Raw genomic sequence first — 15,546 nt, 5'->3', positions numbered from 1 at the left:
ATTCCCCGAATCTGTGTGTCAAGATTATGGGATCTAGTATCAAAATTTTGAGATTTATTCCGAGAGATTGATGTAAATGCAGATCTGGGTGTCTGATAACTAGAGGGTGCTGGAGAGGAATAATGTGAGAATGATCTTCTAAAGGGTTGAAAAGCTATTTGAACTGTTCCGTCTGTTTTTTGTTCTATATATTCAAGATCATCTTTAGAATTATTTTCTATCTTAAGTAATAGGATAATATTCTCTAATTGCCATTCGTTTGGAAGTGTAATTTGATTCCAATTGATTTGTTTAGGAATTTGTATACTAGAGTTTTGTGTACTAGATTGCAATAGTAATGTATATCATTTTGGACTGGTAATAAGAGCTTGTGGCTCTAATGTTGTTTTCATTAATTTATAGTGTATCCTATAAACTACTGTTAAAGGATGTGATCCTTTCATCATATGATAACCATTTGTTTTAATATTTAATATTAAAAAATGTAAAATATTGGTATCAAATAATGAAAGGGAATAATTGGGATAACAATTAAAATATACTGGTCCTTCAAACAGACTTGATTCTACCATTCCAAGTAAAGAATCATGAAAATTATAGTGCCTTCCATCTCTTAAACAGAGTAATACTGAGGTGTTTAATCCACTTCTAGTAAGTGGTTTTATAGCCACTTGTACTTATCCAATATGTATGAAAGAGAATTTCTGTTCTTTGTGACGATTAGTTGTTTCCTTTGTTAATAAGTGTAATGATTCATAATCATTATTTAAACTAATAGTTTTTTCTACTGTTTTAATCGTATAATTCGTAAGAAATGATATTTTAGAAAAAGTAGACTGTTTGTATATTTGATGATTTGGAACATTAAGAATTGTCCAGTCTTATAAGTTTCTTTCTATATCTATTATACTATAATCTTCTTGATTGATGTTATTAGGTTCTGTGGGAATAATATTAGTAGGTTCCTTAGTTTTGAATAAAGATTTCATTGAAACAGGTTTTTAAACAAATATTCCTATACCCAATGAGGATTAAGTAGATTAAGAATTTGAGGGAACACCACCGAGAGCACCCTTAAAGCCTTCTGCATATATGGGCTGACCATCGGTTTTTCATGGCTTACCAACACAAACTTCTTAATATACTTCTTCTTCTTTAGTTATCGGTTATCTTTGTAAAAATCTGTATCAGTGATTTTTTACTCTTTTTTTTTTTTTATAAAATAAGAATAGTTAAATGATTTCTTACACTTTTAATCTCGTTTCTTAAAAAGGTGCAATCAGCTTCTAGATATTCTATTGCTGATTGTCTACTTTGATATATATAATATTTACTCATCATTAATATATAATCTCATCTCTTGTTGTTGTCTTTTAAAATCTTTTATGTTATTCATTAATATCTCTAGTTCAAGTCTTAAATTGTATTCTTTACATTTCAATTCATACAAATCACGATAATCAGTATTATGAGCATAATAATAATCTATGATAAAATATTCAACAGTAATTAAAATAACAATATAATAGATAGTAAAAATAAAATATTGTTTAAGAAAGTAGCGGTACTAATTAATTCTACACGTGAACTTTTGCTAGACTATTCTCATCTGGCTTGGATTTCAATTCGTGATCAGCTTTTGCTGGCTCTTGGAATTTGCTACATTTGTGTGCAGCTTAAGGAGTAATAACTTTCTCACTATAAACTGTCCATCATTTACAAAATGGAAAATTTAGACTTGTTTGTTTTTTAATTTAAAATAGAATAAAGATATCCTTTTATACTAAATTGGGAGATTTTTTTTTTAAAACAGTTTATTTAATTGTCTTGTCCTCTTTAAACATATTAGAGACGTGTGATTTTCTGTAATAACGTATTTTTTAATTAAAAAAAAACTAATAATTTTAGTCATCATTGACTCAATTATCTTTAATACTTTAATTTTGTTTTTATAATGTAAATCATTAATTTTTTTTTATGAGTAGTGGTACACATATATGTAATATTATACGTAATCCCATTTTATCAGTATTTTATTTTTTTAATTTAAATTTAAAATTTTCCATTGATATATTATCAATAAAATTAAAAGTATAGATTGTATTTTCATTTTTTTAATTAAAATATTTGTCTCCCAATATCTTGTAATAAATTATAAGAATTATGATATATATAATTAATTTTATATATTTTTTATACATTCTATTAATATGATTGATAAAAATAATTATTTTATATTAAAAAAATAATACAATTAATTATATTAATAAAATAAAATAAAATAAAATATAAAAATAACTGGACGTAGAAATTTTGAAATTATAATATACGCCTACGTTGAATTGATTCAGAAGAATTTCAAGTAAATATGCCGTGATTTCTTAGTAGTTACTGCCTCGTATCCCAATAAAAATTTATGGAAGAAAAATAGTAAAATGGGGGAAAGAACCAGAGCAGTAAATGAAAGCCACGTGTACAAATGTCCAAGCGCAGAAACCGTTGGCTTCTGCGGGCGATGAACTCCACTATAAATAACCCCGAGGAACCTTCCTCCCCTCGTTCACTCTACGCCACTGTTCTCCTTTCACAAGCACTTCTTCATACACCCAACGCCCAGCCCGGTACGGCCACCAACCAGACCCTTCTCTCACGTGTTCTACGGCAATGGCGAACCCTATCCTCGCAGGAAACGGCAACTCTCCTGATCTCGGCTCATCGTCTGCTCTTATCTTCCTCGGGACTGGGTGCTCCAGCGCCGTTCCCAACGCAAGGTGCCTGATCCAGCCGTCCGATCCCCCCTGCAACATCTGCTTCCAGGCATTGTCGGTCCCACCAATGCAGAATCCTAATTACAGGTGACTAGGTTCTTAATTGTTTTGTTCGAGTATTTGACGTCGATTCTGTATGTCTTTGGGAAATAGTTGACGGTAGATCTGGCATTCCACTTTGGGGCATGTTTTGTAGCTGATTGGTTACTTTATATGCTTTGTTTGGTTGCAGAGTAAGTTTAGGAAAGGAAAAGGAATTTGGAATTCTGCTTCTCTCTCTCTCTCTCTCTCTCTCTCTCTCCCCCTCCCTATTTGCGTTAGTTGGGAGACTGAGAAAGCTAAATTCCTCAAAAACGGATGACTTTAGATTTTAGGAAGTAGCCTTGTTTTGGGTCATCGAGAAATGTATTGGATGTATTAAAATGTTAAAAAAAATTAAAAGAAGTGGAAGACTATTGTGGTAGAAAGAAAGAGGGAAGACAAAGATTTCAGGTGACCTACATCCACCGTGCACAAGGTCCAAAGGAGCTATGTCTTTTTATTGTCATCATCTTAATTATACGGTACAACTACTTATAATAAAAATTACATATATGGTACGAGCAAATGGGTTTCTATAGAAGATATATTCTACCATAGTTATAAGTGCACTAAAATTGAGCCGATATCTTCTACCACAGTTATAAGTTCACTAAAATTGTTTTGGTGAAGCATCGTAGTACAGTTGTGGTTGATATTATACAAAGGCCTTTTAGTACTTTAACATCCACAAAAACTCGAGGTGGGAACTTTGATTTATAAAAAAAGTGGCCAAATCGTATAATGTGAATTAGATTGGTTGATTTAGGCCAGAAAGATAGGGAAGTCCCAAACTAAACTGACCAAACTACGAATTGAGGTCCGCTGCTGGCAGGGGCAGAACCAGAAGGTGTAAGTAACTAGTGCATTAATGGAGAAAACGATTTTTTTATTTTTTTAATAAATAAGAATGAAGAAAACAACTTGTTTTCTTATAAGTGAAGATATTGCTAATGGAGAAAACAACTTCAAGGCACTGATACAAGGAGGCATATGTAATGCATGTGGAATGTGGACCAGAGGCGTGAAGGTGGTATATTTGGTGGTTTTATAGGCAACAGAATCCATGATTCTAAGGCCATCTCTGAATAGAATGAACAGAAGTAAAAGAATTTGTTAGAAGCCATAATAAAGCGGCTCTGATGATGAGTTAAAACATAAATAAAATATTTGAAAGAATATTGAGTGACAAGACAAGAGATTTTTTTTTATCAGTAAATAAGAATTCTATGATGATAATAGGCACAATAGATGCGTAAAGTGTTTCAACCTTGAAGACCTACGTCCACCGTGCATGGAGCCCAAAAGGGGTATATATATGTTCACTTCACCAACCACAATGCCACTACATTTGTACTTTGGCTAAGGCAAATCTATCTTGTTAATAGCAAAAAGATGGACTTGGAACATGTAAAAGGAATTGAGTTGAACGTTTAAAATTATGTGGGTGTAATTTTTTTATGCCCTTGTTTTCTGTCCATGACCTGTGTAGCTGTGTTGGATTTTTATGGTTTATCGATCTACAGGTGCAACACATCCCTTCTAATTGATTATTGTGAAAGAGAGGGTAATCACAGCTATATATTGATTGATGTTGGGAAGACTTTTCGGGAGCAAGTACTTCGGTGGTTTACCCTCCATAAGATTCCTAGAGTGGATTCTGTGAGCATTCTTTACCCATTTATTTGTTCTCATGTTTGTGATTACCTATGATATATAGCGCATGTGATCTATTGTAAAATGACATGTTAGGAACTTGTTTGGATGCCTCGTAAAAGTATACAACAACTTCATTCACCTGATAAATGTGTTCAGTCAACCATGAGAACTATATGTTTTCTTTTTCTTTTCCCCTAAAAACTCATACATTGTATTTTGGCCAACTCCTTCCTTCCCCAAATCACTGGGGGCTAGGAAATTTAAAAATATTTTTTGCTTGCATTTCTTTATTTTGTGGTACTGTATGCATAACACATAATGTTGAAAAATGATCCTTACATAAAATCAACTCATGCCAACATGGCAAATGAACTTTTGCTGTTGTGTCTAGCATCACCTTCGTTCACTGTGTGACTTTCCTTTGACTTTTTGATTATCCAGAAGCCTGGCTGAAGCAGCACCAATGAAATAAGAATCAGCTGGACATATTTAGTGTATATAGATCTAATAATATAAATGCAGATTATGATGGTTCAGTACCTAGTCAGATCTGTGTTTTGAGTTATTTTGATTTCGTGTTGTATGCTTATGTTGACTATATATAATCGTGCTTTTGTTGCCTATGCCAGGATTTTATATTTTTCACTATTATATTATTTGCTTTAGTTGACAAGGCTAAGGTTTATATCTCATAAAGATAGGTGCGAATAAGACTCATTTGAATAACTATTTCATAGTTTATGGTTTGTTTCTTTTATTTTGGTCTCAGTTTATTGTATTTTAAGTTTTAGATTTGTGTCCCCATAATTTATTAAATTCTAACTATATATTTTCCCCAGGATCATTCTGAAAAAGTTAGTTCCTAGGTTTTCCCTCGAATTGTTCTGACATGAGATTGTGTGACCCGTCCCTTACCAATTGGGAGAGGAGACACCATTTGTACAAGGATCATTGGCATAGACAGCCATTAACGTTCATGATTTATGTTCAAACCCCAAGAACAAGAGAAGGGTGAATGGATAAAAAAGATCGAAACCCTGAGGGATAGCTCAGCTGGTCCGGCCTTGGGTTTGCTCCCCAATGGTCACCAGTTCGAGTCCCCTTAGGGCCACTGAAGGTTTACCTTGTCGATAACTTTAGGGCCCTGTGGGATTAGTCAAGGTGCGCGCAAGCTGGCCCGGACACCCTCAGTTATAAAAATAAAAAATAAAAAAATTGAATTTATTAACAAAGGATATGGCCCTTCACACAGCAAAATGTTGATAGAGGATCATGTACCCGAATCCTATTCATTAGCTTTAAGACTTTGTAGGCTTAATTTGACTCATACATAAGGACTCATAAAAAGGGCTTGGTTGGTTTGGGTGTTGATAATTTGGCAATTATTACTTATCAAAATGATAATTTGGCAATTATTATTGCCTTGCTCTGTTCACCCCTAGGTGTTGGAGTCTGTTGATTTATGTTTAATTTATCATACCCATTGTTAAATGTGATGTTTTGTTAGTGTTTGAGGTTGATTAAGAATGGTAGACTTGGTGTCTAGTTCTTTTATAAGGCCATGAGAAGGTTGATTGGGTAAAAACATAAAATAGTACATTGTTCAATATATATATATATATATATATATCTTTCAAACCATATCTGTATCAATATATCTATTGTAGTTTGAATGAAGCTGAAAGCACACTACACTTGACTCGTCATGTGTGCTGGAAACCCTGATTTGCTCATTTCCTATCAACCCATTATGTGTTTAAAAAAAAAATCAATTGTTTATTTTAATATTATGTAGGCTTAATAGTTTCAATGATCATACTTGTTGGCAAAGTTTCACAGGGTTTCTATTATAATGGGAAAGCTGTAAGACCTTGACGATTTACGTGAGTTCTCTCCATCTCCATCTCTCCCTATCTCTAGAGTAATAAATGGGCCTGGGAGAAGTTCTTCTATGCTGTGATTCATGACCATGGGGTGGACTTCTATGATCAACTGTTAACAGAGCGTGTGGGATGGAGGCCAAAGCTGGATGGTCTTGTTTTTTGCACTATTACGCCTCAGGAAGCCTCTTGGTTGGAGAGGAATTTTGAGGAGAGGGAAGTGTATGATGTAGTCAAACGTATGAGTAAAGACAAAGCTCCTGGTCCAGATGGTTTCTCGATGGGTTTCTTCCAATCTTACTGGGAGGTGGTGAAAGTGGATATTATGAATGTGTTTCAGGAAGTATTCTTGGTTGGAAAGTTTGAGAAAAGCCTTAATGCTACTTTTATAGCGTTGATTCCAAAGAAGACGGGAGCGGTGGAGGTAAAGGATTTTCGACCCATTAGCCTTGTGAATGGGGTGTATAAAATTATATCCAAGGTCCTTGCTAACAGACTGGGAGCGGTTTTGAGCAAGATTATTTCGAAACCACAAAATGCATTTGTTAAGGGGCGACAAATTTTGGATTCAGTCCTTATAGCGAATGAGGCTTGGATAGCAGATTAAAGACTGGCTCCACATGTATTATTTGTAAGTTAGATATGGAAAAGGCATATGACCACGTCAATTGGGACTTCCTCCTGTATTTGTTGGGGAGGCGTAGCTTCGGGCCTAGGTGGCGTAATTGGATTAGTTGGTGCATATCCACAGCCAGATACTCAATATTGATTAATGGTTGCCCTACCGGCTTCTTCCGTAGCTCTCGAGGTCTAAGGCAAGGAGATCCTTTGTCCCCACTTCTCTTTGTTATTATTATGGAGGCCTTGAGTAGGATGACATCGGTGGCGGTTATGCACAGGTTTGTGACCGGATTTACGATTGGTGATCCCAGTAGGGGTATTATTACTTTGTCTCATTTACTTTTTGCAGATGATACACTCATTTTCTGTGAGGCGGATCAAAACCAGTTGAGGGCTTTGTTACTATGCTTTCAAGCAGCATCAGGCTTGAAAGTGAACTTTGACAAGTCAAAGTTAGTGCCAGTGGGGAACGTGAGTAATACTAGGCAGCTAGCTAGTATTCTTGGGTGCAAGGTAGCCTCTCTTCCGATTACCTATCTAGGATTGTCGTTGGGGGCTGCAGCAAGGGCCTCATCCATACGGGATTCAGTCATAGAGAAGATAGGACAGAAATTGGCAGGGTGGAAAAGATTGTACTTGACGAAAGGTGGCCGTTTGACTCTTATCAAGAGTACCCTTTCTAACCTACCTACATACTTTTTATCTTTGTTTCAATTGTCCGCCAGGGTAGCGGCTCAGATTGATAAATTGTACCGTGATTTCTTATGGGGTGGGCTAGGGGATGAATTCAAATTTCACCTGGTCAGCTGGGATAAGGTGTGTACACCAATCTCATCTGGTGGTTTGGGTATCAAAAACCTGAGAATTTTCAATCGGGCCCTGCTTGGGAAGTGGTTATGGAGGTATAATAACAAGACAGAAGCCTTTGGAAGCTGGTGATTGACTGTAAATATGGAAGCATGTGGGGGGGATGGTGTACTGAAGATGTCTACGGGCCTAGAGGTGTGGGAGTTTGGAAACACATTAGGAAGGGGTGGGGGGATTTTAGTAGCCTCTTTAAATTGGTGTTGGGGAGGGGTTCTCGCATTAAATTTTGGAAGGACATATGGTGTGGGAATGAGGCCCTAAAAGATACATTTCTAGCTATTTTTCAATTGGCATGTAACCAGGAAGTTTCAATAGAGGACCTTATGCTTCTAACAGGGGACCAAGTTCAGTGGAACGTCACATTTAGTAGAGCGGCACAAGACTGGGAAGTGGACACCTTTGAGGCATTTTTCAGCTTACTTTATTCCATGAAGCTGAATGGACAGCAAGTCGATAGGCTGTGGTGGACGCCTACGGGTAAGGGCATTTTCTCAGTTTAATCCTTTTATAAGTCCCTTTCCCAAGTTGCCAACACCCCGTTCCCATGGAGGAGAATCTGGAGAAATAAGGCGCCTCCGAAAGCGATCTCCTTTACTTGGACAGCAGCATTAGGGAAGATTCTGACTATTGACAATCTGAGGAAGCGCCGTTTAGTCATTCTAGACTAGTGTTGCATGTGCAAGAGAGCTGGCGAGACAGTGGATCACCGTTTGCTACACTGTGCGACTACTAGAGTCTTATGGGTTGAAGTATTAGCAGGATAGAGTTAGCCATTGTTATGCCTGCAATAGTGGTAGATCTATTGGCCAGCTAGACACTTCCGAGAGGAGCACAACAAATCAAGGCGGTGTGGAATATGATCCCGATCTGTATTATGTGGTGTATATGGCAAGAGCGCAATGATTGGACTTTCGAAAACAAAGAGCGGTCTTCAGAGGAACTTAGAACGTTTTTTTTTCGTACTTTATTTCTATGGGCCATTGCTTTAGATTTTAATGGCCTGACTTTTCATGACTTTCTAGTTTCTCTTACTTCGACCTAGATAGGTCTTTTCTCTTGTATACCATCTTGTGTACTTGGGCATTGCCTATCTTTATTAATATATCTTTGATTACTTATCATAAAAAAAAAAAAAAGTTCTTCTATGCACACCCAAAATCTGTGGTCCATCACATTGATCGTTCATTGAAATTTATGTCCTTTATTTTTCTTTTCATTTTGATTCCTTGTGCTTGATTCACCAGAATGTATGAAAATCTACAGTCCATCAAAGTAAAAGGTGAGTGGATTGAGCTTTGGACGTTGATGAATCTTATTGACTCTTGTATTTGAGCATTTTCATTTATTTCTTATGGATTTGCATTTAATGTTGTGTGCTTTTTGGTAATTTAATACTGAATCTCAATTTGCTTGATAACTGAAACCCTGCTTTTACTGAGATATAGAACTTAATACTGTGTCAATTGCAGATTATTTTGACTCATGAACATGCTGATGCAGTTCTTGGTTTGGATGACATACGTGCTGTGCAACCCCATAGTCCTACAAATGATATTGATCCCACTCCCATATACCTAACTCAGCATGCAATGGAAAGGTGCTTATATCTTGTTTTCCCCTTTTTTGTACACTGAGCTTTCAAGAGGGATGAGGCCTTATCTAGTTTCACATGTGATGGAATTACTATTAGATCCAAACCCAATCATATAAATCTATAGACTGTGGAGTTTGCCATCTTTCCATTTAACAAAAAAAAAAAAAAAATATGGAGTCCGGTGATATGTTTTTTCAATTATAGATGAATGTTAAATAAGATTGAATGAGCAAAGAATCCTCCCTATAATCCTGATATGATGGTACCAATGTGCGTAACGTGGTGGATTTGGCAAGATTCAATGCCTGAATTTTTGAAGACCATGAGGACCTACAGATTTGAAATCCATAAACAATTCTATGCTTGGATGGCTGCTCGTAACGGCTCCCAATTCTCCAACCATTAGAATTCCAGCTTTTTTGCTCAAAGTGAAACTTTGTGGAAAATGGTTTCATTAGGTGCATGTGGAGAAAAAGAATAACCACAGCTCTGAAGATTGTGAGAAGACTGGTGAATCTTTAGGCTTTTTTTTTTTCTTTAACTTTTTATCATTGGATAGCTGCTCACACTTGTATTCCAAATTATAGTCTTCACATCTTTATGGATCTTTTTGCTTTTCATAGTTAGGTGTATCTCTTTTATACTCCTTGTGTACTAAGGCGTTGCCCTTTCTCAATATCAATAGATGTCTTTTCTAATTATCCAAACTTTGGTATTTGAGGAGGCATTTAGGTCATTTTGCATGCTTCTCAGCTGTTAAGAGGGTTATAGAGTCAAAAGCACATCACATGCATTCACTTCTGTTAGACTTGACATCCAATTTAGATGGCAGGAGAACACAACAATTCTTTCAAACTAGTAGATTGTGGGGGTGTAGAGTGTGACACCTCCCAATTCAAATCAGGAGGTGAGTTCATGTAAAATGGTTTAGGATATACTAATATGCATCATGCTTGACATTTCATGCTCCAATATAAATACTCCATTACCTGACATTTGTGTTATATTATTTATAAAAGCATTTCGGAGAAATTTCCATACTTGGTTCAGAAGAAACTTAAAGAAGGTCAAGAAGTGAGGCGGGTATCACAGCTTGACTGGAAGATAATAGAGAACGACTGTGAAAAACCTTTTTCTGCATCAGGCCTGGAAGTTGTTCCTTTGCCGGTTAGTAACCCCAGATGTTCCTTAATTATAATATATGTGTCTACTGTTTCTTGTGAACGTCTTAGTATGTAACGCCAATGTTCTCATTGTAGGTGATGCATGGAGAAGATTACATATGTTTGGGTTTCCTCTTTGGTGACAAGTGTAGAGTAGCTTATATATCTGATGTTTCACGCATTCCTCCGAAGACAGAATATGGTGAGGGCATACACACACACACACACACTCAGATACATACATGCGCTTTTATGTGCTTGTTTACATATATATACGAATGCATCTGTGCCTGTATCCGTGTGTGAGTGTGCACGCATGTGTATTGTAATCCCTTTTGTGCCTATTTCAATACTTCTTCAGTTACTTGATCGTTTCTTTCTTTTAAGTAGGGACAAAATTAGAACCAATATTGAACTTTAGGTATATAGAGCTTAATTTAGAATTTAGCTTATATTCTCCCATTTGGCTTAACATGGTTCGATGGTATCTATGGTTTGTGTGTCCTGTCAGGATAGGTAGCTTGCTTTCTGCACCTTAATTCATGTTCTTTGTTTGATACTATTGTTTTAGTTCTTTGTTTTTTAAACGATTACATTAGTTGTTTTGGATTATTTTGACCCTAACTGGATAAGTAAACGCAAGGATGTACAGAACACCCATCCATGAGTCCCAAAATCTAGTAGGAAAAGAATGAATGAACAGTTCTCTTTTCAGGCCTCTGTTGTATTTTCCTGCCAAAATGAAATAGTATATTCTAAACCAAACTGGAAATCATAGCAGATGCTAGAGTTTGGATAATAGTCGTATTTTGGGTCACTTTAAATTATATTCTTGAGATTTTTTATCCATAAACATTTTTTGAAGGTTTGTGTGTTATCTTTTAAGAATTTTTAATATAACAAGAATTACTATATATGTTATTGTGTCTTCTAATCTCTATGTAATGGTGAATTTTGATTTCACAGTTATTTCAAAAAATGGTGCTGGACAGTTGGATATTCTTATATTGGATACATTGTATAAGGTCAGCAAATTCCTTTTTAATACATGTAATAGGTAAAGACAACTCTTCCATGAATACACATCACTAACATTGAGTTTTGAGGGGCATTGGATGTAATGACAAGATAGCTGGCATCAATGATAGGATGATCATTATTAGATAGTAGGAGTTTTTCTTGACATATATCATGCATCAATGATATGATGATATATGTATTTATATGTAAGATGATATACATGGTCTGAGAGCATTTATTGCCACTTGTAGTGTCATGTAATGACGTGATATGTTGTGTACTAGAATAAACTCTCTTCAATCTATTCCCTTATGCTACATGTTTTTATATCTGCTCATACATGTTTTTCCATTTCTGTTTTTATTTTGCTTTTTATTAATTTTGTTCTGATTCCCACTAATTAATCTTGTTATATTCTGATTTGCTTTTTTCTGTGCACAGAAAGGATCCCATAATGTCCACTTTTGCTTGCCACAGGTCTGTTCATCTCCTGATAAGTTTAATATTTATGCATTCTCCTTAAAGGTTACATCCTGCTCATGTCAAATTAACTAATTTTGCAGACACTTGAAGCTTTGAAGAGGATATGTCCTAAGCAAGCCCTGTTAATTGGAATGACTCATGAGTTTGATCACCACAAGGACAATGAAGTTCTGATGGAGTGGTCCAAAAGGTACAAACCTATCACCCCTTTCTTAAGAATGAATCACAATCTCACTGGTCCAAATGCCTATTCTCATGATCAATAAAATTTTGTTTACAATAAAAAAAAAAACAATTGACACGATTCTCTTGTTTTACCATGGCCATAGGTTATGGTTTTAACATTAAAGTAAGATACTCATGTTCTGTTGTCCCATTGAATGTATTCAGGGAAGGAATACCTGTGATGCTTGCGCATGATGGTTTGAGAATCCCTATAGACCTATGATACGGTGAGGAAATTCCCTTAAAACTCAACTTTCTTTTTCCTCATTTAGTTTAGTATCTTTATAATATGCAGTCGTTGAAAATGATATGTTTAGTTTTAAAATATTTATGCTGGAAAACTTCAATGATGTGGCTCTGAGTTATAGCCACATGAACAAGATTTTGACCGCATCAGCCCTATTAAGATAATATCAGTTTGCCCCTGTAAATTCACTCCCCATTCAAGTAAGGTGTAATTGGAAAATTGGTCTAACTACATTCTGACTTTTTGATAGGTAATAGAAAAGTTTTATTCATAAGAGAAAAAGACATAGCCAAAGTATATAGGAAGTAAACATGAGAACTAACTACATTCTGACTGTAGTTTTGGTTTCATTCGTGTCTAATTGCCGCAAGTGCACCTTGGGTTATTCAATAGCCCCTAGAAATTGCCGAGTGTTTGTGCACCCTTGGGATTAGTTGGGACTTTGTCCTCGGACACCCAGTGCCAATAAAAAAAGTCTGATTGGTTTTAGGATTATTGACCGTAAAACTTCATTAACTTTTGCACTGTCCACCAAATGATTACTCATCTACCTCCTTGGTTCTATGATTTTATGCCCATAACCAAGCTCAACCAGCATCACCACCACAAATTCGCAGCAAACTAACAAAACCATAACCCCACATAAGTCATGCTTCTCAAGACCTCAAAGAAACCATAGACCCTTAATCTTCTCATCAAATATTCCTTTTCTTCATCTATATCTAGATTTCCTTTCCCGTCTCCCCAATAGCATTTAAATTGCCAATAACCATCGCATAAACCTTACAGCAAGAAAATCATATCCCGAATACTATCCATCCGCCAAAAAACTTTAAAAGAAATAGAACAGCTAAAATACAAATAAGGAAGTTGAGGTTTGGTGCTTACAATAGGTTTAGTTATGAAGTGGTAGAGGCCTTGGTCTTGGTGGTATGCTCCCTCCAGGTCTAAGGTTCTAATCCTCTTGAGTGCAAACAATTCTTAGGGGCCATGGGACTGGAGGATTTTTTCCTTGAATTATCCAAAGTACACTTGCGGGAAGCTCCTTGTTGAGGGCCTGTGCACCCCCAGGATTAGTCGGGATGCTGTTCTCAGACACCCGGTGGCAGAAAAAAATGTAGTTATGAAGAGCTGAGTGGGAAAAATGAGCTCAGTGGTGATACTGAAGAGTCAGGTGGTAAGAAGTGGTAGATTCTTTTTTTTTTTCATTGTTTTTTTTTTAATCTTTTGTTGCTGTCCTTTAATATGTCACATGAATGGCACATGCATTTTCTTTTATGCACATATTCCTTAAATAGTTGACAATTGAAACATTGAAATTTAGAGTCATTGCTAAATTGGTTTGAGAGAGATGACCAGAAACAAAGATCAATGTTGATGTTGGAGGATGCACAGTGTAGGTAACCCAAAAACTTTTCACGGTGCAGCAGTACTCTTTAATCATTCTCTCCTCATAGGTAGGACCCATGAACCATAAATCCCCCCTCCCAGCTTGATTCTTATAAAGATAATGAAATTTAACCACTGCAGAGAGTAATACAAGTCGATTTAATAACTGGTATGATATTTAACAGCCTTCACTAGTGCAAAAGCTAGGGTATTGCAATTCACCTCTGCAATTAATGATACTTTCCTGATTTTTAAAAATTTACATATGACTTCCTCAATTTGGATTGCGTTGGTATATCTCACCAACCAATCTATTTTTCTAACTAACCAATCTGTCTGACACTCTACTTGCACTAATCCTTTTTCTAAAAAGTTCTTCCGAGGTGTACTCCAACCTTTTTAAAGTCAAGGAGAGGATAGTATTATGCCTAACCACCAAGAGATACATTGTTATTTACTCTGAAATCTATTTGAAACTTTGAACTGCACCAAATACATTTGAAACCCATGCACAAGTTGGTAGCTTTAAAAAAAAAAAAAAAATTGTTTCATATCTGTAATTTTCTAGTAGAATAGTAAAAAATTAAACTAAAGTCTGAATTTAATATCTTTTTAATGTTATGTATGTAGGTTGATGAGCACTGAATTAACGTGAAGATATCTATGCACAGTTTCCATCCCTTGTTGGGTTTTCAGAAACTATGGCGCAATGATATTAGTGTCAGACTAATAAAAAAAATGATAGTAGTGTTCGACTATTTCTATTGTCAACAACTTCATGAAGATTTAGATCAACTTTTACAGGGTTGTGGGGGAAGTGGTTTTTATATTAACAGCCGTGGGGTAGAAGTGATTTGAATTTGTATGCTTGAAGAACATATTAGTTTATAGTGTATTTCCAAACAAATCTTTCTTGGATTTGTCAAAGTTCAAAATAAGAGGAAGTTTTCAGATTGCAAGAGAAGTGAATATCAGTGTGCAAGCATAGCAAGAATGTTGAGATGGTTATTATTATGATTAATTTGTCAAGTACAAAATCCATGAGTTGAGATGGTTTGTTTCATACCTCAGATTTTGTATACTTCTTGTTGGGGTGCCTTGGGGCAGGTTGCTACTAGATGTAATCTGTCACCAAAATATGCCCTTAGGCCCCTTACTACTACTACTACTACTACTACTACTTTGATGCACTTGATTTGCACTTGGGGGAAAATATGTTGGATGCATTTGCTTATCATCCAAAAGAACTACAGCTTTAGGTCATGCATGATGAAGTGTCAATTAACTAGTTTATGATATAATATTGCCTCAAGTCTCATGATGGATGAGTAGCGAACAACTGGGGTGTTGTGAAGTTTGGAAAGAGAATTGCTGAAAAAGACAGCTGCTTTTCAATTATCTTAATAAAGATATGATTTGATTACATATTTGTTCTATATATAACAGCGGTGAAACCATATATACCAGTTACTATTTGGCATCTCCGGTCTTTGTTTTTTTATTTTTAGTTAACTTGGGATTAAATTTCTAATTACTTAAAAAGAAAATAATA

General features: G+C 35.6%; 1 protein-coding gene across 2 annotated transcripts; it reads left to right on the top strand.

Moving 5' to 3' along the window:
* The first annotated feature begins 2,543 nt into the window (after positions 1-2,543).
* LOC109011075 (putative hydrolase C777.06c) lies at positions 2,544-15,474 on the top strand. 2 transcript variants are annotated; one of them, XR_001999301.2, is made up of 11 exons: positions 2,544-2,855; positions 4,373-4,508; positions 9,343-9,470; positions 10,487-10,634; positions 10,727-10,832; positions 11,597-11,655; positions 12,092-12,127; positions 12,214-12,323; positions 12,524-12,585; positions 13,591-13,782; positions 14,625-15,359. XR_001999301.2 is itself a non-coding variant. In XM_018992125.2 (10 exons), exons 1-9 carry the CDS (start codon positions 2,665-2,667, stop codon positions 12,579-12,581), a joined length of 972 nt encoding a protein of 323 aa, XP_018847670.2. In that variant the 5' UTR covers positions 2,545-2,664; the 3' UTR covers positions 12,582-12,585; positions 14,625-15,474. The 2 variants fall into 2 exon arrangements, 1 of the variants encoding a protein (XP_018847670.2); XM_018992125.2 differs by lacking the exon at positions 13,591-13,782 and having other exon boundaries at positions 2,545-2,855; positions 14,625-15,474.
* The last annotated feature ends 72 nt before the right edge of the window (positions 15,475-15,546 follow it).

The sequence above is a fragment of the Juglans regia genome, chromosome 3 (assembly GCF_001411555.2).
Source record: "Juglans regia cultivar Chandler chromosome 3, Walnut 2.0, whole genome shotgun sequence".
NCBI classification, from domain to species: Eukaryota; Viridiplantae; Streptophyta; class Magnoliopsida; order Fagales; family Juglandaceae; genus Juglans; species Juglans regia.
Note: the sequence above shows the minus strand (reverse complement) of the source record. Positions and strands in the feature narration are given on the sequence as shown.

Bases quoted from the DNA above. Each gene is read 5' to 3' on its own strand.
- LOC109011075 (XM_018992125.2), top strand. From the start codon at position 2,665: ATGGCGAACCCTATCCTCGCAGGAAACGGCAACTCTCCTGATCTCGGC. The intron at 4,509-9,342 runs GTGAGCATTCTT...TGTCAATTGCAG, and splicing joins AGATTCCTAGAGTGGATTCT to ATTATTTTGACTCATGAACA. The intron at 12,324-12,523 runs GTACAAACCTAT...GAATGTATTCAG, and splicing joins CTGATGGAGTGGTCCAAAAG to GGAAGGAATACCTGTGATGC.